Genomic DNA, 23,405 nt, shown 5'->3' with positions numbered 1-23,405 from the left:
TTTCTTTGTCTTTTCCGTTATATATGCATGTATAGTTCGTTTTGGCTACCTATTAAAAAGCTAAAGTTCCATAAGTTTGTCATAATTAACAATATAAAATAGCTTCGGTACAATACCATTTAGTAATAGAGTAACCAAGTACTATAACATTTTTTTCTGTCTTCTTCTTTCTGATGATCTATAACAGTCGACATAAAAATTTTAATTTAATATTCGATTAGCTTTTCGATAGAAGCTCATCTCTTTCCCAAATAGGAAATCATTTAGCTCGACAAAGATGTATATATATATATATAAAATATAATATGATATAACATATACTGTTGAACATATATATACATATATTTAATATGTATGTAGATAGTAAAGTGAGCAGATTTATTCAATGAAACTACAACTAAAGAATATGTCTTTTTGGAAATCATTTATCTTTCTTAATTTCTATATCTTCAGAATCATTTGTAACAATTGGTATTGGTATAGTAGTCATTGTGGAGAAAACTGTCAATAACCAAGTGGGCCACCAGGATACACAAAGTACAAACCAAGACCAACAATTCAGGTCCTTCCATGCTGATATTAATGCTGGAAACACTTCTAAACCTTTGAAATTTTCACTTTCGAATATAGTAGTAAAAATTAATATAGATATAAATGGATTCGATACTAAAAGGAATAGCATATTTTTGATTTGTATTTTAGACATACTAGTCTTATCATGAATACTAACAATCTGTACTAATGTCATTGGGAAAGCTAGAAGACCTAGAACAAAAGAAAACGAAAAGTTTAACATCAATAATGATGTAAGACTTAAACTAAAGAATAGGAATCCAAGGGCTTTTGTTCTTTGTATTATTGGTTCTTTAATATAAGTGAATTTTGAAAACACTAGAGGGGACATGACTATTGTTATATTGCCAATTAATAATAGGACAAAACTGAAAGTACTTGTGGCATAAAGCATCACATGGCCAATTATGAAAGTTCCTATTATACAGATTAGCCAAACAATTCCTGCAATGATAGAGCATGATGGGTAACTATTAAAGGATATATTTGTATTTAATATCGAATTTATTGAAGCTAAAGCATACGCAATTGATAATAATACAGCGCTTGGTAAGTAACTGCTAATAGAAACAAAGTTTTTAGGAGTTAATAATATATAAAAAAAGAATGATTGATGAAATTTTTCTAATAAATTATTAACTGATCTAAACATTGCTTCTGTAATACGTCCAAAGGTAGTTATATCAATATTACCACTGTCGCCACATGCTTTCAAAGTAATGGATTGAATTCTCCAACCACTAAATGCTTCATTTCCATGGACCTTTCTAACCCCAGCTAGAGTTGAATCTTTGATACCTAAGAGAATCAATTTCAGTCTTGACCAATAATTATTTTCATCTACTTCATCCTTTAGTAAATTGTGTAACGATACTTTCATACCTTCATGTTGAGTAATAGAAACTGCAATATTAACTAAATCTAAATTTGGTAGTTCACCATTTAATCCGTTATAATGTATCTCGGTATAATCAAAAAAATCATTGACACTAGGATAATCTAAAACAATAGCAGCTTCGATAGAACCTCCAGTTAAATCTAAAGAAGTGTGGTAAGCTTCCACCCATGCTCTTAATGCTTGTTTAGGGTTCTCACTGAAAACAATGACTATATTCTTGGACCAAATTGGCCATCTTGAAAAGTATCTAGTTAAAGCAATACCCAAAGCAGTACCACCAATATTTAGATTACCATTGCTATTTTTCCAGGGTACACAAAGAGCCATTGCTTCCGTGCCATCACCCCTTGGGGCATGTAATATACCATATAATGTATCACCAGTAGCATTATTACGATATATAGACGTTTTGACACCGAATTCATTCAACCAGGATTCAATAGTCCTAAATCTTTCTTCAGATGTAGTTATTTTCTGTGCAAATTGATTGGAAATGTCTTCAAAGTTACTATTATTACTAAATGATTGTAATTGTGTCCTATAACCTCTTAAAATATTCCATTCGGATTCTCTAAAATAGCTGTAGGCCTGTGATGGCATTAAGGCATTTTCAGAGATATATGTTCTCCTGTATTGTCCATCAAGTGGTAATATTAAAAGTAAAATTATACTAATAATGGTAGTAATTAGTGAGAATATGGGCAAAAGTCGTATAAGTTTTGGGAAAAGACCTAATTTGGCGGCTTTTCTTTGAAATGTTTCCACTAACCCCATTTACACCAAGGAAATTGTTTACTCGTTATTTTACTTGTTTATATATATTATGAAACTGTTATTGATAATAGCTGACCAACGCTAAACACCACTAAATTTTTAGATTATCTTTGTCATGTTAATAAATGTAATAAAGAGCATGTGTTGTTTTCTATTTTTAAAATAGTGCTTTTTTTTGTTAATGATACTCTATTCGTTACGATTAAGAGATTTTTTTTTTGGAAATTACCTCGAGAATATAAGAGATTATTGTTGAGATAGGTATCTTGCAATTAAAAGGCTGAAAGAATAAGAAAATAACAACTAGAATAATCATTTTTCTGAACGTAATTGGTCGATGATACAAAATGGTAAAGAGTAATTTTCAAAGTATTCACTATTAAGTGATTATCTACAACTGAGATCTATTTTATTCTTTTTTTGTTATATTGTTTTCATCAAATGAACTGTGAGATTTAATAGGTCTAATCTAAGATATATTGTTATAAAATATAAAGTATAAAGTATTTAAAAATTAAACATTTAAAAAATGGATGGCTATTACATTGGTGTTGATGTTGGTACAGGTTCGGTAAGAGCTTGTCTTGTTCATGATCATCTTATTTTAACTCAACATGAATTGGAGATTCCAAGAGAGGAATTGAAGCCTGGTTATATAACACAATCGTCGACCAGTATTTGGAATTCTGTTTGCCAGTGTGTCAGGAACACTATTACAGAATCAAATATAGATCCTAAGGATATCTTGGGCATAGGATTTGATGCAACATGTTCATTAGTAGTCGTTGATAAAGACACTGGTTTACCACTAGCTGTGGGTCCTGATTTTTCAGACAACGATCAAAATATAATTATGTGGATGGACCATAGAGCTAGAAAGGAGACCGACTTCATTAATTCTACTCAGGATAAATGTTTGAAATATGTTGGAGGTAAAATGTCTGTGGAGATGGAACTGCCAAAGATTAAGTGGTTAAAGGCATTCAGATCTATTAAAAATGCAAAATTTTTTGATTTACCTGATTATTTAACCTATAAAGCCACAGGAAAAGAAACAAGGTCCCTATGTTCTGCTGTATGTAAACAAGGTATGCTTCCTTCTGGATCAGACGGTTCCGTTGATGGTTGGTCTACAGATTTCTTGGAGAAAATTGGTTTGAATGAGTTGATTGAGGACAACTTTTTTAGTCTTGGTGGTTCTTTAAAGAAGAAGGATTCTTTTCTTTCTGCAGGTCAACCAGTGGGATGTTTGTCTAAAGTTGTCGCCGATGATATGGGTTTAACTGAGTCATGCATCGTCAGTTCAGGTATAATTGATGCCTATGCTGGTTGGATTGGTACTGTAGCATCAATTCCATTGAATTTTAAAAAAAATAGTGATATCAAGAGGACAGAGAGATTGGCTATGGTAGCAGGTACCTCTACCTGCCATATTATTATGGCTGATAGACAAATAATGGTTCCTGGTGTATGGGGACCATATAAAGACATATTATTGCCTGATTTTTGGGTAACCGAGGGTGGACAGAGTTGTACAGGTGCTTTATTAAATCATATCTTAACTACTCACCCCTCATATAAGGAATTAATTGATGCATGTCAAAAATCAAACCAAAATCCGTATGATTACCTTAATAATACTTTAATTAAATTATTAAAAGAGAAATCTTGCAAATCTGTTAGTGATTTGACTAGTGATTTATTTATGTACGGTGATTTGCATGGAAATAGATCACCTTTAGCAGACATGGAAATGAGGGCCGTTATCATCGGACAAACGTTAGATACATCGATAGAATCCCTTTCATTGTTATATTTAGCAGCTTGTGAATTTATCGCATTACAAACTAGACATATTATTGAGACAATGATTAATTCAGGCCATTGTATTAAAGCAATTTATATATCAGGAAGTCAAGTAAATAATGATATGTTAATTAGATTAATGATGGAGAGTACTGGATTGGACATCATAATCCCAGAACATAAGACAATTAACAAATCTTCGTCAACTAATTCTGCAGTAGCTTATGGCTCAGCTATCTTAGGTATGTGTGCTTATAAGATATTTAGTTCAAATCGAAAGGATGTTGATAAGCATATTTTGTGGGATGTTATGACTAAAGCTACACCAGCGGGAAAAATTTATTCTGTAGAGAAACTCTCCAATGATTATGAAAAGGGGCTATTAAATGTAAAATACAACATATATCTAGATATGATTAAAACTCAAAGAAAATATAGGGACCTAGTTAAAAAATATCAAATGAGTAATTAAATGAATAAAACTTGCACGAACACCAAGCAAAAGATTTTATAAGATTATTGTACTTAAATCTTATATGTATATATATAAGTATTTTATAGAAATATATGCCGCATGTTGAGATATTATTAGCATAGCGATATCATATTTCGAGTGTCATTTTCTCTTGTAGCTTTACGTGTAAATTTTTTAACATTAACCCATGTCTGTCATATAAACCGATATGCTCATAAATATGATGGATATCTTTTAAGCACCAATGTACTTGTCTCCAATATCCTTGTTCTGCCCATTTTTTAGCTGCAATTAATCTGAAGAATGCAGCTTTTCTGTTTCTAGTAAAACCTTTAGACAAAATATCTATACTGTATCTTTTTAGGATGTAATCATCAAGAGTATTACCATCCTCATTTGAAGGTGACAAAGAAACTAAGTCATTGTTAGTACTAGTGATATTAATGTTATTTTCAACTTTACACCTAACTCGTGGGTCGATTCTTGATGCATAACAATCACTTAACCTTTCCCATATAAGTGTCTTTGCTAAAGAACTTAATTTACCATCAGATAGTATCGTTTCAAGGTAGTGAATAGCATATGGAGTGGAGGTCCAAGAATCGCTTAGTGAAAGGAATAGTTCAGTACATAATAACATGCATCTAGTCTCTAAAATTGGTCTATTGTCAGTTTTATAGATTTCTACGGCTCTTTCAATTAAAGGTGTGATGTCATTTTTGATCATTTTAACTGTTACTATACTTTGTGCACCCATCAGTAAAGACACAGAGCACCATTCTAAGCAGGAAGCCAAATATAAAGGGAAATTGTCCAGATCATTTGAGAGAGAATCATATGTTGTATAGGCAGTTTTAAAATCGGATATCATTAAGGACCAATCCGCCAATTTTCTTAACAAAAATTCATTTGAAGATGCTAAGAAATGGTCAATTCCCTCAGGTGTCTTATATGTTTGAATTTGCTGTTGATTTGATTTATTAATGAACCTTTTCAAAAATTTGGATCCATGAAAGATAGATTTTCTTGGTGCCATTATTGTTTCATTCCAATACGAAATTTTTCTTTGCATAAATGGGATTAAAAGATCATAGACTAGGATATCTAACATATTGTAAATTTCATTGATAATAGCGGATGGTAATCTATATTTACGATTCAAATCTCCTGGATTGGCTAATAAAATTAAAATTTCATCTAGTGAGGTCATTACAGGTTCATGTAAGAATTTATATGGAACCATTTCATCTTGCTCCTGATTGATGTGATTATTTTTCCATAGAGGTAACATGACACTCTCTACAAATAACTGTTTTTTAAATTTTTTAATCAAACTTTGACATGTTTCTGTTTGTTCCGTTGAATCTGCATCATAGCATAGCAGAAATATAGGTAAAATGTCGTTAATATTAAGATAAGGTGGGAAATTATCGATAATTTTGTTCAAATTTTTAAAAGTAGTCAATAATTCTCTTGCATCTTCATATGTCTGTTCTTTTGATATATCTAGTGCAAACAATGAGACAATAGGATGATTAAAGGATTCAAATGGGGATAAATCTTTGGTTGATGACAAAGTTTGGGAGAAAAAATTATGATAAATAGATTTTCTTAGAAGAAGATGGTCTGTGTTCCATAATGTATTTTCATTTATGATATGTAGATAATCTCGTAAAAATATTTCTAAAGAATGGTTCTCTGATAATAATTGTTCCTTGTAGTTAAGTGATGTCCCTTTTGGGACATCAGTGTCTTTATTCTCGTAACTTAGTGAAGACAGTGAGGATAATAGATCAGGTAAAGATTTTGAAAATCTTATAAATTGTAACTGAGTATGATCTCTTTGTAACAGACTGTTAGAATTGCTTCTTCGTCTATTGCCCGGAGTAGTGACGGTAGAACTTTGGTTAGGAATATTTTGTTCAGGAACTTTCAAAAATGTACTAGTGGCGGTAGTAGTAGTATCGTTATTATCATTGTTATTAGAAGATTTCAGAATAGTGTCCTTTTCATTGGCTTGATCTCTATCAGATACACAGCCACCAAAGAATCTTAGAAGATGATACATAGAATCTAGCCCATATATGTCTTGAATATGACGATCTAGATCTGCTGTTGATGTAACAGTAATAACAGGCGCAATTCCATGCGATACTATTCTTTTGGCAATATCAGACGGTACTGTTTCTTTACTATAGTTTAAATGCCATATCAGATTCATATAATTTTCATAAGAGAATGACATTGGTGAAGTTATGTGTATGTATGTACTAAAGATATAAGGGTAGAGTAATAAATAAGTAATTTATCAATATACTAAAACAGTATGAACTTTTTAAATGGGTAATTTCATTTAATTGATAAGAAAAAATAAATAATAAATAAATAAAAAGATCAAAACAAAAAATAGACCTTGTCAAAGACAAAGTGCATCTAAATCTGGTGCTGGATATTTGACTGATTCAATGCCTTCTTAATCAATCTCAAATATTCACTACTATCTTTATCAAATACGATATTGGTGATTCATTGTAGAGTTGGTTAAACAAAAAACACAAAAAGGAAAAAAGATAACAAAAAGTAAAAAATAAGATAAACCCTAATGAGCTTAGTACACCACTCTGGAAACTCTGTAAACTCTTTAAACAACCCCTTCTTTTATCCCCACGCACGGAAATTCGTAGTCATCCCACGTGTCTGGATATAAAGACATTTGTTCCCTATTGTTCTAATTACTGAATTAGGCAAAGGAAACAAAAGAGAAAAAAATAATAGAAATGACAGAATGATTTTCCAAATGTTTAAGTATTTTTTTTATTTATTATTCGTATAATCAGCAACGATACATTAATCTGTCAAAGAAAGAAATAGAAAGAAGAAGGGAAATACACTTATCCTGGGGAGCTCTCTGTTATTAACAACTTTATATATAATGTTTATCCAACGATATGTATCTATTTCTCTACCTATCAAATTAATATCAACTTCCTGATTAATTATTTCATATCAGTGTTTCTGCTGTACTAATTATTAGATTTATTTGAGTCAGTTTTGTACTTTTCTGCGTTTCAAGTGTTGTTGTTTACATACTGATAAGTACGTAGAACATACTTTGTCTTTTTGCACAACCAATATAGCATTATATAAATACACATATAGATATAAACAGTGTCCAGATTATTACGTCTGCTTACTATACAATTAATACTTCTCTTTTTTTTATTTATTTTTTCTTTGTAGCCTTTTTTTATCATCAAGTATTATTGTGTGATTTTAACATTTTTGCAGTAATTCTATTGCTATTATTGAGCTTTCACATTGCCACTATACTTATTCGTTCTATATAAATATTAAGATTCGTTACTACTCATAATTGTAGATTTTTTTATTCATAGTTCAAACATATTTTACTAAAATTGAAAGAACCATTAAAAAACAACAAAAAGAAAAAAAGAAGATCTGATATAGATAAGAACATATTTTTTTTGAGAAACCATTATTAATTACTAGTTTTTTTTTTCTTTCTTTATTTTGTTTTCTTTCATATTGATTTTATAACAATGCATATTACATTAGGTCAGGCCATTTGGGCTTCAGTGAAGCCAATTATTAAAATTTATTTAATTATTGGGACAGGGTTTTTCCTGGCTCGAATGAATATTTTAACTGCAGAAGCAACAAGAACAATTAGTGATATCGTCTTAACAATTCTTTTGCCATGTCTTTCATTTAATAAAATTGTGGCCAATATTGAAGATAATGATATTAAAAACGTGGGGATTATATGTTTGAGTTCCGTATTAATCTTTGCCACAGGTTTGTTTTTTGCTTGGGTAATTAGAAAAGTTATGCCTGTACCAAAACAATGGTCCGGTGGGATTTTAGCAGGTGGGATGTTTCCAAATATTAGTGATTTACCAATTGCTTACATTCAAACCATGGACCAAGGTTTTATTTTTACTCCACAAGAAGGTAATAAAGGGGTTGCTAATGTTATTATCTTCTTGGCCATGTTTTTGATTTGTGTCTTTAATTTAGGTGGGTTTAGACTAATTGAAAATGATTTTAAATATAATGATGAGGAGAATGCAGTCCATGAGGATGAATATTCAAATGATGATAATGATGATAATAATAATGATAGTAATCAGGACGATTCGTTGAACCAACATAGTTCTTTATCAGACTCGATATCAGATGAAAAGAACGGGAATAGTATTGAGAGCGACAATTCAGAAAAGGAAAATAATGTATTGAGGCAAAGAAATTCAAATTCTGCGTCTGACTCGCTTCAAAATAGTGAATCTTTAGAATCTTCACTGGATGACAACGAAATGCAGGCAATCCCACAACCATATCGTAGAAATGAGAAGCAGGATGCTACTGATAATAATAATAATGGCAGTAATAGAAACAGATTAAACGAAAATGACAGTAACAATGAAAATACATCTTTACATGATCAAGTATCAATACAAAATTCTCTTTTGACTACAGAATCCTTACCTGCATCTTCTATATGTACTCATAGTTCTATTGATAGTGACGAATATTCAACAACTTATGATGTTAGAGATAATATTGACAGAACTCGATCCCAACCTATTGCATTAACCTCGAAAGGACCAGAAAATAGAAGAAATAGGAACTTTCATCATCAACGTTTTCATAAGCAGAACAGAAATAGAAATATCGCCACAGGTTATCAATCCTATGAAAATACTATAAACAACCTGGATCGTGTTGTATCTTTGAGATCTATTGAAAGTCGTGACTTACCGCCACAAACAATGCAAGATATTATTCGTGAATATTCTAATGTTGATCAATTTGGTAGACCTAGAAGATCTTCATTGGTATCTGATGCATCTAGTATTCATTCGTCATTCTCTCATCAATCTACATTGGAAAGAATTAAATCATCCAATTTGACTAAAATGTTGACATCAGATGCTACGGTCAGTAAAAAAGATATAGAAGAATCAGGTTCTTCCCTACCTAAATGGCTAAGAAAATTTCCATTGGTTTCATTAATTGTATTTTTCATGAAAAACTGTTTAAGACCATGTTCTATGGCAGTTATTATTGCTTTGATTATTGCATTTATTCCATGGGTTAAAGCATTGTTTGTCACTACACCAACTACTCCTCATATTAGACAAGCACCAGATGAACAACCTGCATTAAGTTTCTTGATGGATTACACCAGTTATGTGGGTGCGGCATCAGTGCCATTTGGTTTGCTTTTGTTAGGTGCCACTTTAGGTCGGTTGAAAATCGGGACTCTATACCCGGGTTTTTGGAAATCAGCATGCTTATTAGTCATTTTGAGACAATGTGTCATGCCAATCTTTGGTGTTTTGTGGTGTGACCGTTTAGTAAAAGCAGGATGGCTTAACTGGACAGATGATAAAATGCTTCTTTTTGTTATAGCGATTACCTGGAATCTACCCACAATGACTACTTTGATTTATTTCACTGCATCATATACACCAGTGGATACTACAAATCCAATTCAAATGGAATGTGTTTCATTCTTTTTAATGTTACAATATCCACTGATGGTGGTTAGTTTACCATTTTTAGTTTCATATTTCTTGAAAGTTCAAATGAAATTATAGATTTGCCATGCATTTACTACTATAATGATATTAAGAAAAAAATTCAATTCAATAAGATATTCTATAACATATCTTCAGAGAGATGAAAAAAGAAAAGTTTTAATAATTAATTCTTTTTTTATTTTTTTTTGTATATTGCATTATGAGGGTTTATACTAGACATTTAGTTTTACAATTGATATATAGAGAAAGTCTTCAACTATATGATATTCATATAAATAATTTAATATAAGAAAATGTAATAAGATAAAGAATTGGAATAAAGGCACAATTTGTTTCAGCTAAAACAGGTGTATTTATTGTGTATCTTTATCAAATTCAGATAATAGATACATTGAAATATTTTCACCATAATTGATAGCGAATTGAGCGTCGATTTTAATATCACCATTAAACCAATCTTTTATAATAAATAACCTGTTTAAACTCCACATATCATATTTTTTTAATATGATAGATGCATTGAGACTAACAAAGGAAACTAAGTCAAGAATTACACCATGGTTGTTCATTAGTTCAGATACCATCAAAGCTGTCAAGTTACCATATTTCTCAGTCATTTCTGAATTTGTTTGAACTAGGCAAACTAATAATCCTCCAGCTTTAGCAATTAAACAGTTACGAATAGCATTATTTGTAGATTTGATTGTTTTTTCTAAGTCAAACACAAAATGTGTTAATCCCAGTATTTCAATGGTCTCACTGATGCTACCTAGTACATACAATAAATTCAAACTGATTAGATCACCCTCACTGTTGATTCTTTGAATATTTCTGATAAAACCAAGATCACCAGTTCTGAGGTAAGTTAATCCATTTTCATATTCTTTGTTAAATTTACTCTGGAACTGCTCAGTTATAAAAGAATCTTTCTTAGATTTTTTTTTGGAGTTAAAAATTGAATAGTCAAACACATTGGCTTCTGAGCAACACCAAATTTCACCTATTTCTCCTTCGACACAAGGCATTAAGGTTTCTGGGTTCACAATGGCAACGTCTGTACAAACAGGAACAACACCAGAATCTTGTAACCTCAATGCGTTATAAACTTTTGATGATGTAGGGTCAATCTCTTTTATAATACCCTCACGTAAGGAAACAGGATCAAGATAAACATCGATTGGTGGAATATCTAAGTATGATCTCAACGAGATGATTGGGTTGAAATGATGTTGGTAAACAAAGTTAATTTGGTTTGAAGATATCGGTACATTATTGTAGGTTGCTAGTAGATTTTCAATAAAATTGAAGCTCGGTCTCCCAATAAATGAAATCAGGATATTTTCAACATTTCTGAATAAATCAGGCCTCAAATTTGGCGAACCACTTTTAACAACATGTTTTGATTTATTAGAATGAACTTCATTACTTAAAAGATTTGATGTTTTATGAAGTATTTTGTGAAAGGTATCAATTTTTAAATACAGATCAGAGAAACCTGTATTTTGAATTGCCATTAAGAAATCCTTCGGATCATTCATGACACTGTTTAAACTAAACAAGTTGGTTGAAGTCCCAACATATATTCCAATAAAACAACTCAAAATAAACCCAAGACCACTAGTATAGGAATCTAGTGATAATATTGGGGTTGTTATTTTCAATTGTAGTGTTTCTTTTAATACTTTACAAATGTTTAATAATGATTCATGATTCATTAAAATATGTAAATTCTTTGTTATATCTTTATCGTTATCAACCCAAATAACTGCTGGTATCGTGTTAACATTTGTTCCAGCTTTATAGCTGTATTTTTGCTTTAATATACTTTCAAAACTTTCACTATGTACACCATTCTTTTTTTTTAATTTGGAAAAAACAGTGACTTTTGGAAATAAGTATTTGTAATGCTTGTAGAGTTTAGAAATAATACTATTATTACTAAGCATAGCATGAAGCTTACCATCAATAAATAACCTTTTCACCTTGTATCCTTCAATGATTGAGCATAAAAACGTGATATCACTTTCTGCCCTTTTTTCAGAAATAGGTTTCAACGGAATGATTACCAAGTGACAATAGAAGCATGCCATTACCATTGCAACGTATTCAACAGAATTATCGCACATAATAATAACATGATCACCTGCTGATAAAGGGGTCTTAGAGCCAACAATTTTTTTAATGAAGGCAGCAATTATTAAGTCAAAAATTTTCTAGGAAATATTTTTTTGAATATTATTTTCATTGTTATAATTGCCTGAAGAGGCTGTATTGCCACCGTCACTAAACGCAGACTCATTTGGGGTTGTGCGTACCCTCCATTCTAAAATCTCTGTTATCGATTTATAGTCAGACAGTTTTAACTGCGGGTTTCTTGAATCATAAGATGTTTCTCTATAATCTATACCAGAAGTTTGCCATTTGGTTAGTCCATTAGTCTTTTTTTGTTCAATAATGTTCTTCCTCTCAATATATAACCTTCTTAATTTTGACAAATGTTCTGAAAATATGCTTTCATTATAATAACTAGAATGTGGGATAAAGTCAAGAATGATATTATCAAATTGAAATTTGACATATTTTGAATTAAGCTCCCCATTAATAAATTTTCTCTCGACTGTACTATTAGCTAATTCCAAAGAGCAATAACGTCTTGGTAATGACTTTTGTGGTACTACTAAGATGCACATTGGTTGAATTTTGTGAAATATCCAAAGAATACGATAGATTTGATCCGTTAACTCATTCATTTTTCTTTCAAATGATTCCTTTTGGCTATTTGTCTTAATTAAAAAATTTTGTTCACTGTTTAGTAAACTAACATTTGAATTTTTTGCCAAAGAACTTTCAACTATTAGTACTAAGAAGTGTTCGTCTTTGTACCTATTCAATTCAAAGGCACTTACATCAGAGACTGTATTTACTGTTCTAACTAGTGTTTCCGTAATTTGTTGTAGGTAATGAGTTTCAACAATACGTTTTCCTTTGTATGATGTTGTCCAGTTAGTCTCTGAACCTTCAAAGTTGGATCCATCTGAAATGGAACTATGTTTTGAGGCATTAATGTTTGAAATACTGTTATTCGTTGATGTGTAAAAAGAAGATTTGCAAGTTCTTGATATATCAGATGTATGAGACCAATTTGGAAGTCTAATCAACTTGTTTTGAAGAAACATATCTTCTATCAAAGAAAGAACATAGATTTTGCCATTGTGGATAAAACCCATTAATTTGGTTCTTAAAAATTGAGTATTAGGCGGACATATGTTATAGATAGTTTCTAGTCTATCTACAGAAGTGTTGTCATTAACTTGAGGTCCATCATTAATAAAGGAAAACATTTTGGCGTAATTTAATTTTGCCCTAAATACAAAATCATTTACTTTATCCATTTGATAAAATTCGTTTACTAAATTTTTTGAAGATAACCAAATCTCGCCAACACATAACTCAGGAACTAGAGTGGCATCATCAGGATTTACAACACAGAGCGTGGTGCCTGGAATAGGATAACCAAATGATTGTAGTCTAATATAATCTTTAAATGTCTGTGAAGAATTTATCATTGCTGTGATATTAGCTTCTATAGTATTGACTTTGAGCTTATCTTTATTGACATAAATATCATCTTGTAATTTTAGAGAGGAGTTATGTATTGGGAAATTTTCTAAACCCCCGAGTTGATCTTTTGTTGAAATAAATATTCCACCAAAATCAATTAATGTTAATATTGGGGAGTAACAAAGAACAGCATCTGTACAACCTAAGTTTTTCAACCATTTATTAATAACCATATCAGTTACCTCTGTATCGATCGTATTACAAGAAGTCAAACATACTTTAACACAACTGAAATCCATTTTATGTTTTTTTCGTTCAGGCATTGGGATTGGATTCTCCAAATAATTGATTACATTTTGTTTAAGTTGCAATTGATCATTTAATAAAATATCGGCTCTATATTTGTCTATCAATGTTTCGTAGCCTGCATGTTTTTGAAGAAGTTTCTCATCCACAGATATTAATAAATTCCCAGTAAAAACATTAAACAAAACACCAAGTACTAATCCAGTTGATCTAGTGGGATCCAAACTATTTAGAACAGTAAATCTTGCTGTTTTCTCTTTAGTAGCTAATGTCACTGGTATTCTCTTATCATATGGTTTCCATATATGGCTCTTTTTCCAATAAGGCATTTTTTTAGAATCTAAAATTTCAGCCAATGAATCAAATTGATCCATTAAGATATTATGCTTCATAACTACACCAGATAATCTTCCTAATGGTGTTCTGGTAAATTCTATATATGCAATAGTAGATATATCAAATGTTGAAGGTTGTTTTTTGGCTTTTGAATATGTACCTAGATCATCGGTTTTTAAAAATGAGATGTTCTTGAACATGTCATTTCTACTTATCTTGATAGTTGTGTTATGAGTTGGTGAATGTAAATTATCTAGTTGTCTATAACATTCGTTTGATATTAGGATATGCTTACAATTAGTTTGCCTAATGATTTCCACTATTTCTTGTAAGGAATAAGTTTCAAAAGAAATGGGAACAGCTACCATCCCTGCAATAAAGCAACCAAGTAATGCAACTGTAAATTCAATAACTTCTTCTTTATTATACCAAAGTAATAATTTATCCATTCTGTACAATTTTGTCTTTTTCAATTCGTGAGCTACTTTTTCTGCTCTTAAATACAATTTATCCCATGTGATATAAGTTTCTTTACCTTTTACATTTAAAGATATAATAGCTGTCTGTCCTTCGTTAAATTGAGATCTACCTTTTAATATAGGTAATAAGGAAAAAGGTAATTGGTTATCAAAATTAAATGATTTACCTTTAGATGATATTGGCTGTTTCACATTCCTTGGTAATAATGGTATCATAGGAAGATAGTTGTTTTTATCATCTGTGATATCGTGACTTGGTAAAGACAATTGTATAGATGAAGCATGTCTATGTGATACTTTTGGTCTACCTGGTGTATTAAAAATAGATGAATTTGTAGCTACATTATACATAGATTGTGGTGTGTCGATGCTGTTATAATAATTATATCGGGACCTTGTAATCGATAATATAGAAAAATTATCTATTGATGTTAAATTATTCGAGGAATTTATTGGTGTAGAGGGAGTTATAGTTCTTTCCAATAAGGTAGAAGAGAGACTTTGGTTACGACCTGTGATATGTACTGTGTGTTTTCTGTCTATATTAGTTGGTGTTTTGCTAGGGACGGTTGTTTTGAGATCATGTATGTATGGTTCCAGAAGGCGTTTTCTCTTAGTCTCGTATCCTTTAATAGTTAGGTTTTCATCTTTATAGTCTTGAATCAAAGAATTTAATTTCTCTTGTATATGTATAGGTAAGGAGGGAGGTATCGTAAAATCTAGATTCATCCTTATGCTTAGATTATTTTTCTGTCAGTTTATTTATATGCAGATTAGGATTATTCAATAATAAGTTAATAAAAGTATGTTTTACTGGGTATTTCAACAAAGTTGGTAAACTTCAGTAATATCTTCCATAACATTAATAAAGAAGATTAAAAAATTTCACATAGATTTTTGCAATATAGTAAAGTGTAGTAAGCTATATTAAATTGAGAATACAACGACAAAAATGTTATCACTGGTTTTTAAGATAGGCTCATCACTTGACCTTAATGTCTTGTTTTTAATTAGCTGTCACCTCTTTTGACCATTTTTTCAGAATATATGAAATCAAAAATAAATTTTATTTTCGATTTGTTTTCCCTTCGAGGAAATTTTCATTAAATTAAACTAAATTAACGTAAGGTGAAGAAGAGGCACATAGTAAAAGCTACAAACTTCTGCGAGTTACAGTTAACACATATAGTTGTCGTTCAAGAAGAATACGAATAAGTTCAATTGAATAATACTGTTCTCTACATTTGATTAGTTTGGTGAAGAAATAAAGAATAAACATTTTCGTAAATTCCATAGATAACAATAGTAAGAAAAAAAGGAAGAATAAAATATAAATAGGATAAAATAGGATAAGGAAAATGGGTAATTCGATATCCAGAGTGTTAGGTAAACTATTTGGTTCACGAGAAATGAAAATACTAATGTTGGGGTTAGATAATGCAGGTAAAACTACAATATTGTATAAATTAAAATTAGATAAAATTAAAACATCAGCTCCAACAGTTGGGTTTAATGTCGAAACTGTGGCTTATAAAAATGTGAAATTTAACATGTGGGATGTAGGTGGCCAAGAGAGATTACGACCATTATGGAGACATTATTTCCCTGCTACAACGGCTTTGATTTTTGTTATTGATTCTAGTGACCATGATAGGATGAAGGAGGCTAAAGAAGAGTTATATAGTATAATCAGCGAAAAAGAAATGGAAAATGTTGTATTATTAGTTCTTGCCAATAAACAAGATTTGAAAAATGCAATGAAACCCCAAGATGTATCAGACTTCTTACAATTGGAAACTAATTTAAAGAATCAATTATGGTGTGTTATCGGAAGTAATGCATTGACAGGAAAAGGTTTAATGGAAGGACTTTCATGGATTTCAAACAATACTGCTAAGAAGTAATACCTTAATGTTATTTCATTTAATTTAGTTATAAGATTATTCGTATTTCATCTTATTTAAATAAAGATAGTATAGAAAGTAATAATAAATTAATATATGCATCAGTATTGATTTAATACATGGTAATGTACTTTTTTTATACAGAATAGATATTGATGAATCACATACGTTTGATTTATTTAGTCATTTTTTTGATGCTTCCAGATCATATAAAAAGTGTCAATATATAAGGTTCATTGTTTAGTAAATCCAAAATATATCTTTTTTGAAAGAATAAAAAAGTATATATTAATTTTAAAGTATAATTATAGATTATATGTATGTATATAATGAAACGTTTTCTTGTTTTGCTGTCTGTTCTTTATAATGTTAAACATTGTAGGTAGTATATGTTGTTTTTGGAGTTGATTCTTAGTTTTTATACAAATACTTATATTGATGTTACTTATTTCATCTTCAAGTATTTTTATTGTCAAGAAAAAAATATGAGAGAAAACTAGACCTACCTAATTAATATAGATTATCTAAAAAGAAACAGCCAAAATAATTCTTAAAATTTTTTTTAGCTTATATGTTTATAAACAGACTATTATAAGTTTCCATAAAATATTTTGTAAAGTTTAATTTAGAATGTAATATCATTTTGCAAATTTTGGTCTTTTTTTTATTATTGTACATTATTATATGACATTATTTAATAAGATATGCATATACATAAGTAGCAAATGTATGTTTCATACAGTATAAAAAGTGAAAAAACTACCAATAAAAGTTAGAAATAAAATGAATGGCTACTGTACTAGCATGGAATGATAGGTATTTTTTTTAAAATAGTGACGTATTTTCTTAATTAAAAATCTATTAATACACAATTCATATTTATTAAAATATTTTTAATAAACATATAGTTGTGAATAATAAAACGAAATTAATTGTGGAACCTTTGTTAAGAGTAAAGAAAAAATAAATGGGTAAAATTATGCGTTGAATTTCCAGTTGGATTAAATGTTTATAATATATCTTGTATTTTTATTTTTTCTTCATATTTTAATAATTGTATTATTGATATTTTCAATGCAGTTTATAAAGATACACATCGAGACGATAGAAAAACGTATTCTAATATTCTTTATCGATCAGAATGTAAAATATCAAATAATGGAAGGTATAATTTTGGGATATAGATTTTTTATAGGTCAGCTTGTTAATCTGTAGAGTTATTACTTTTTAGAGTATTTTGAAAAAAACTCAAATTAAAAATATGTTTTTTCTGGGCACTGTTGAGTGTCAAGATGAAGGGTTTAGAGTGCTGAGAACTCTAGGCTTAAGATTGTTAGACTAATGTTGACGACAAATTATTAAGAAACTTATAAAAGATACCTTTGTATTATTTATATTGAGTTTTATTCAAGAGTTATTAGTATAACCTGATCAACAAGGAAAATGTAATTATTTTATTAAATAACATTATTAACTTTACAACTTGTATTTGTATATGTACAATTATTATCTATATTTTAGTCTATGAATTTGGATAAGCCTTATATTTTAAGAAAATTAAAATTTTTTAACCAAAACGTTAAAGAGTTTTATTAGTGAATACAACAAAAACAAATTATAAAAAGGATACTACAACTTATAATAAACAACAAATGGTAAGTAACCCAAACAGGAAATAAAATGGAATAATACCACATAAATGAATTGAATTATTAATAATGGAATTTAATTATTATCCTCAGAATAATCTGATGGAATTGTGCTAATATAAACTAGAAGGCGCACTAATAAGTATTACTAAACACAACATAATTTGACAGTTGATGCTAACAACACATGCGATTATCAGTTAATATAAAATAATTCTATTGTCAGTCCCAAAATGGGAATTATAATAACCAACTACTATGATAATCACTTGTCAATTTCTTTTGACTATTTGTAAATAATCATTTATTTTTTTACATTATATATATACATATATATATATATATATAGAAAAATACAAAAGAATCTTATCAATATTTAACAATTCTATCATTTTTACTCTGAAAAAATATATTGTAACAAATAGTGGAGTAACATTTAAAGCAGATCGTCCTACGAAACTTAAGATAGCACAAGTATACAAAGTTAAATATTTATTTATCTATATATCCACTCAAATAATTTTTTAGTTTGTTACGACTTCTACAGAACCATCCGCATTACCGAAATAAGCCTTTTCAGCATTGTCAATAAACAAACCCGTTTCCACAACACCAACTAAAGACTTTATATTTTCGTGCAACATCTTAGGATCTTGAATCTCTCCAAAATCTGCATCAAGTATAAAATTGTTATTATCTGTAACAACAGGACCAGCCTTAGCACTACCACCTTGTCTTACTACAACTTGTTTAGCACCTAACAAATTCTTTAAGTCATGACAAACACGAACATAAGCAGATGGGACCACTTCAACAGGAACACCCTTTTTCCAATTGGAACCTAAATATTGTGATGATTTCTTTCTATAATCTGCTACTACAATAAAAACTTTTGAACTTGTGCTAACCAATTTTTCTTGGAACAAACATGCGCCACCACCTTTTATTAGTTGTAAATTGACGTCTACTTCATCTGCACCATCAAACGCTATATCAATAACTGGGTGTTGTTCGATACAACCTAACTGTAACCCATTCTCTAAGATTAAATTTCTTGATTGGAACCCCGTTGGGATACAGATGAACTTGGAGACAAATTGGCTGAATCTTTCATCTTGTAAATATTGACCTAGTCTTTCTGCAACATAAATTACTGTGCTACCACTACCAATACCGATAATTTTGTGAACTTCAACATCTAGGTTTTCATCTACTGCTCTGTATGCCGCAATTCTTTTGGAATCTTCCAATGGATCATCTAGATGAGGTAAATCTTTGATAGCAGGAATTGGAGACATTGTTTATGCACAGATATATATATATATATATAGTGATGTTGATTTATTTGATTGTTTTTATTCTTTTTTATTCTTTGTGTGAATAACTTAACAATTAGACAGCGTTAAAATCTATTAATGGAATATAAACTTAAACTATGCTAATCAAACTCAGTTGTGACTTAGATGAGTATACCAATGAGAACTTGTTTGAATCAATCGATAATATCTTCTTATATCTTGCGATGAGCTTTCAATTAATTTTATATACACACCTTAAGTTAGCAGTTTTTTAAAATCAAAAAAAAAATTACAAATCTATTGTTTTTTATGTCTGAAATTTGTAATGATAGCTCTAAGAAAATGAGCAATTCATGGTTAACAAACATTACAAGGAAATTTTCTGAAGAATCTAAACAAGTAGATATATTTTAAGCTTGATCACAAGTGATAATGCATACATATTATGTGAAAAAGATGAGTGAGTATACACGCACAGACATAACTGTTTATACTAGAACATACACATATACATATACATACATATATATATGTATGTATTTCTGCAAAGATAAATAGCTAAACTCATCTCATATCAATATATCTTCCAATGAAAAGAAAAAAAAAATAATATTACCAAGAACTAGAATAACCAGATTTTAATAATATTATACAAAGCGATGTGCGTTCATCACAATAAATCAATTAAAACCATACAAATTTAAGAATCAAGTGGCTACATTTTCTTTCTTGATTATTGTTTTGATGACTCCAAGAATCAATAAAACTTTTGTTTTCTTGTATTGATGTATTCCGCTAATTAAAACAAAATAAAAAGATAAAAATTAACGAACTCTAGTATGATGGACTAAAATTGGAAAAGTGGTGGCCTTTTGAAAAATTTTAAGGCCCAAAAAAAAATTATTAAAGAAAAAAAAAGAAAATAGAAAAAGAATGTATGCATAACAATGACACAAAAAAGGTTAAACGGAAAACAATTTATACTGGGTTTCCCCAACTACCATACTTGATTGGAGTTAGGGTTTGGAGAAAACCTCTTTGAACTATTCCGTTTACATTACTTTCTGTTCAGACTAATCTTGCTAGGGTTCAATCAAAAAAAAAAAAACCAACTAGACATATAACAATTTACTGTAGAGCACCGTTAATAGTGATGTGGTTTTCAGATTCTAATATGAATACCACTTTCTTTTTTTTTTTCTTTTATTATTTTCTTTATTTTTTTACTTCTATTATTTTACTTCTATTATTTTTCCTGTTGTTAGAAAATTTTCATATGAATTGTCATTGTAGCCAAAAGTCTTATCGAATCAACAAACTGATTAAATTAATGATAATGGGGAGGAATCTATTGTAAGTTTCTGTAATTAATATTCAATCCACGGCTTTACGAAATTGAAATTTTTGTTTTTCTGTTCTTCCGTCTTTCAACTCTTTCCGAAAACGAAAAGAAAAAAAAAACACAACAACCATTTAAAAAAATGTGACCGTTTTATTTGCTTACATCCGTACACCTATGAAAAGGTATATAATAGTATGTTTGAATTTTATGCAATTTTTGTATTCGGAAATCATTTCAAATTGTCAAAATGCAAATAAATGTGCGTTTACCCTGAAAGAATCTCCTGGAAATGTGCGCCATGTAGATTCCCCTCAAGAACAGATGAGAATCCATGTCTTGCTTTTCTTACTCTCCACCTAATTTAACTTCAATCTCATATCTTATCTCCCCTCCATTTCTCTTCTTTCCTCTTTTCCATCCTTTCCTTCCCTCTGTTTAATGAATAGAACTTCTCTTTAATCTATCTGAACCAATTGACGGTAGACTTCTATAGTCTGACAACTCCTGGCAGAGGCTTGTCACCACCACAACCACTACAACCACTACTACTATTCCCCAATGCCCTTTACCTGTACCATAGCCATTCTCACCAGTTTCTGTCTCTCTAAGGAATGACTATCTTTTCAATTCCAAGTTTATCATAGATGGAATTTGTCAATAGTGTGTATGATGATGTTTATACATTATTGTAAAACAAGTAAAGACAAGAATTAGGTATTGAGTATGATGGATGTGTCTGCGTCTCTAATGTGTCCGCATTCTCAATCTGTTAGACTTTTCCTATGGGGGCGGGGAGATTCCTTCAACAATAGAGCGCAGACGGTCTCGATGGGCAAAAACTACATTGTAAATCTTACTATATCAATATCATTGACTTGTAGAGCATGCATATTGCGTAGAATATGTATATATATGTATATATATCTTGAGGTTTAGTGTATTGATATTGTCATACCCATCGAAGAAAGAAGAACCGGATAATTGTAAGACTATAAGATAAGAGCAGCAACAAAAATGTCTCACAAGATTTTATCACAAGCCCCAACTGATTTAGAATTGCAAGTGGCTCAAGCCTTCGTTGAATTAGAAAATTCTTCTCCAGAATTAAAGGCCGAATTAAGACCATTACAGTTCAAATCTATTAGAGAAGTATGTCATTATATTATTATCTAATTATTCCATAAAATATTGGTGATACTGATATCAAATAAATAAAAAATAAAAAGTATTAAATGAGAGAGTGATCCATATGTTTTGAAATATACTTGTATTTAGTGGGCAAAAAAAAAAATTAATATGGATATCCATCTCATTATAAGGAATATATATTTTCCTTATGCGACTCCACGTCCTCAATACTTTTTTTATGTATATACCACCATACATCATTATGGCAAATGAAATCTCGAGTTTAAATGATATTTATTTATGTTACCTATAGATCTTCTAATATCTCTTCAGGAAAGTATCTTTTTTCCCTATCCAACCCATGATTCAATATATCAATGACATATCAATTCAAAATTCTCCTATAAAGGTATAAGCCATATAAAACACTCGGTATTATAGTGTAATGAAAAAAGAAGCATGTGTAAATTTCGAGACGTATATATACATCTCTCTCAATTTAAACATTTATTTTATTTTTTTTGTTGTGTTTTCGATAGAATTGTCATTACTAACAGTTTAATCCTTTCACATAATACTTGATTCTCTTTTACTCAAATTTTTTTTTATTTTATGTTAATTGAGAAAGTAGTTCTGTATTCTGAAAACCGATTAATTCAATTCTTTTGATATTTTTTTTTATTTTATTTAGATTGATGTTGCCGGTGGTAAGAAAGCTTTAATTGTTTTTGTCCCAGTTCCATCTTTAGCTGGTTTTCACAAAGTTCAAACTAAATTAACCCGTGAATTAGAAAAGAAATTCCAAGACCGTCACATCATTTTCTTAGCTGAAAGAAGAATCTTACCAAAGCCATCTAGAGGCTCTAGGCAACAACAAAAGAGACCAAGATCTAGAACTTTAACCTCTGTTCATGACAAGATTTTAGAAGATATGGTTTTTCCAACTGAAATTGTTGGCAAGAGAGTCAGATATTTAGTCGGTGGTAATAAGATCCAAAAGGTCTTATTGAACCCCAAAGATATCCAACAAATTGACTATAAATTAGAATCTTTCCAAGCTGTTTACAATAAACTAACTGGTAAACAAATAGTCTTCGAAATTCCATCTGGAACCCACTAATTTTTGTAAAACGTATAGGCTGGAACTGACTAGGCATTACTCTTCCTCATGTATCCATCCATCTATCTATTTATCTTTAAATATTATATCTATTTCTATATTTCCGTATATATCATCACAATAAAAAAAAATATAAATAAAAAAATAAAAGAAAAAAAAAAACTTACGCGATGATAGTAGTCTAATATCGTC

The 23,405-nt window shown here is 29.9% G+C and overlaps 9 protein-coding genes across 9 annotated transcripts; 4 read left to right on the top strand and 5 right to left on the bottom strand.

The window, feature by feature from the left end:
- Positions 1-421: 421 nt before the first annotated feature.
- Positions 422-2,245, bottom strand: GAA1 (GPI-anchor transamidase subunit GAA1; the record flags this gene model as incomplete). Its single annotated transcript, XM_064858509.1, has 1 exon — positions 422-2,245. The coding sequence occupies one exon, from the start codon at positions 2,243-2,245 to the stop codon at positions 422-424; it is 1,824 nt and encodes a 607-aa protein (XP_064714332.1).
- A 529-nt stretch (positions 2,246-2,774) lies between these two features.
- On the top strand, positions 2,775-4,523 carry PWA37_001894 (putative phosphotransferase; the record flags this gene model as incomplete). Its single annotated transcript, XM_064858508.1, has 1 exon — positions 2,775-4,523. The coding sequence occupies one exon, from the start codon at positions 2,775-2,777 to the stop codon at positions 4,521-4,523; it is 1,749 nt and encodes a 582-aa protein (XP_064714331.1).
- Positions 4,524-4,653: 130 nt separating this feature from the next.
- Positions 4,654-6,771, bottom strand: TRS85 (Trs85p; the record flags this gene model as incomplete). The annotated part of the gene is made up of 1 exon (XM_064858507.1): positions 4,654-6,771. The coding sequence occupies one exon, from the start codon at positions 6,769-6,771 to the stop codon at positions 4,654-4,656; it is 2,118 nt and encodes a 705-aa protein (XP_064714330.1).
- Positions 6,772-8,086: 1,315 nt separating this feature from the next.
- ECM3 (putative ATPase ECM3) lies at positions 8,087-10,147 on the top strand (the record flags this gene model as incomplete). The annotated part of the gene is made up of 1 exon (XM_064858506.1): positions 8,087-10,147. The coding sequence occupies one exon, from the start codon at positions 8,087-8,089 to the stop codon at positions 10,145-10,147; it is 2,061 nt and encodes a 686-aa protein (XP_064714329.1).
- A 296-nt stretch (positions 10,148-10,443) lies between these two features.
- PWA37_001891 (uncharacterized protein) lies at positions 10,444-11,628 on the bottom strand (the record flags this gene model as incomplete). The annotated part of the gene is made up of 1 exon (XM_064858505.1): positions 10,444-11,628. The coding sequence occupies one exon, from the start codon at positions 11,626-11,628 to the stop codon at positions 10,444-10,446; it is 1,185 nt and encodes a 394-aa protein (XP_064714328.1).
- A 675-nt stretch (positions 11,629-12,303) lies between these two features.
- CMR2 (Cmr2p) lies at positions 12,304-15,501 on the bottom strand (the record flags this gene model as incomplete). Its single annotated transcript, XM_064858504.1, has 1 exon — positions 12,304-15,501. One exon carries the CDS (start codon positions 15,499-15,501, stop codon positions 12,304-12,306), a length of 3,198 nt encoding a protein of 1,065 aa, XP_064714327.1.
- Positions 15,502-16,130: 629 nt separating this feature from the next.
- ARF3 (Arf family GTPase ARF3) lies at positions 16,131-16,676 on the top strand (the record flags this gene model as incomplete). Its single annotated transcript, XM_064858503.1, has 1 exon — positions 16,131-16,676. The coding sequence occupies one exon, from the start codon at positions 16,131-16,133 to the stop codon at positions 16,674-16,676; it is 546 nt and encodes a 181-aa protein (XP_064714326.1).
- Positions 16,677-18,849: 2,173 nt separating this feature from the next.
- RKI1 (ribose-5-phosphate isomerase RKI1) lies at positions 18,850-19,623 on the bottom strand (the record flags this gene model as incomplete). Its single annotated transcript, XM_064858502.1, has 1 exon — positions 18,850-19,623. The coding sequence occupies one exon, from the start codon at positions 19,621-19,623 to the stop codon at positions 18,850-18,852; it is 774 nt and encodes a 257-aa protein (XP_064714325.1).
- Positions 19,624-21,979: 2,356 nt separating this feature from the next.
- On the top strand, positions 21,980-23,213 carry RPS7A (40S ribosomal protein eS7 RPS7A; the record flags this gene model as incomplete). Its single annotated transcript, XM_064858501.1, has 2 exons — positions 21,980-22,114; positions 22,785-23,213. 2 exons carry the CDS (start codon positions 21,980-21,982, stop codon positions 23,211-23,213), a joined length of 564 nt encoding a protein of 187 aa, XP_064714324.1.
- Positions 23,214-23,405: the final 192 nt, after the last annotated feature.

The sequence above is a fragment of the Arxiozyma heterogenica genome, assembly GCF_036370985.1.
Source record: "Arxiozyma heterogenica strain weizmannii chromosome Unknown scaffold_18, whole genome shotgun sequence".
NCBI lineage: Eukaryota > Fungi > Ascomycota > Saccharomycetes > Saccharomycetales > Saccharomycetaceae > Arxiozyma > Arxiozyma heterogenica.
The sequence above is the reverse complement of the archived record's forward strand: the minus strand, read 5'-3'. Positions and strand labels throughout refer to the sequence as shown.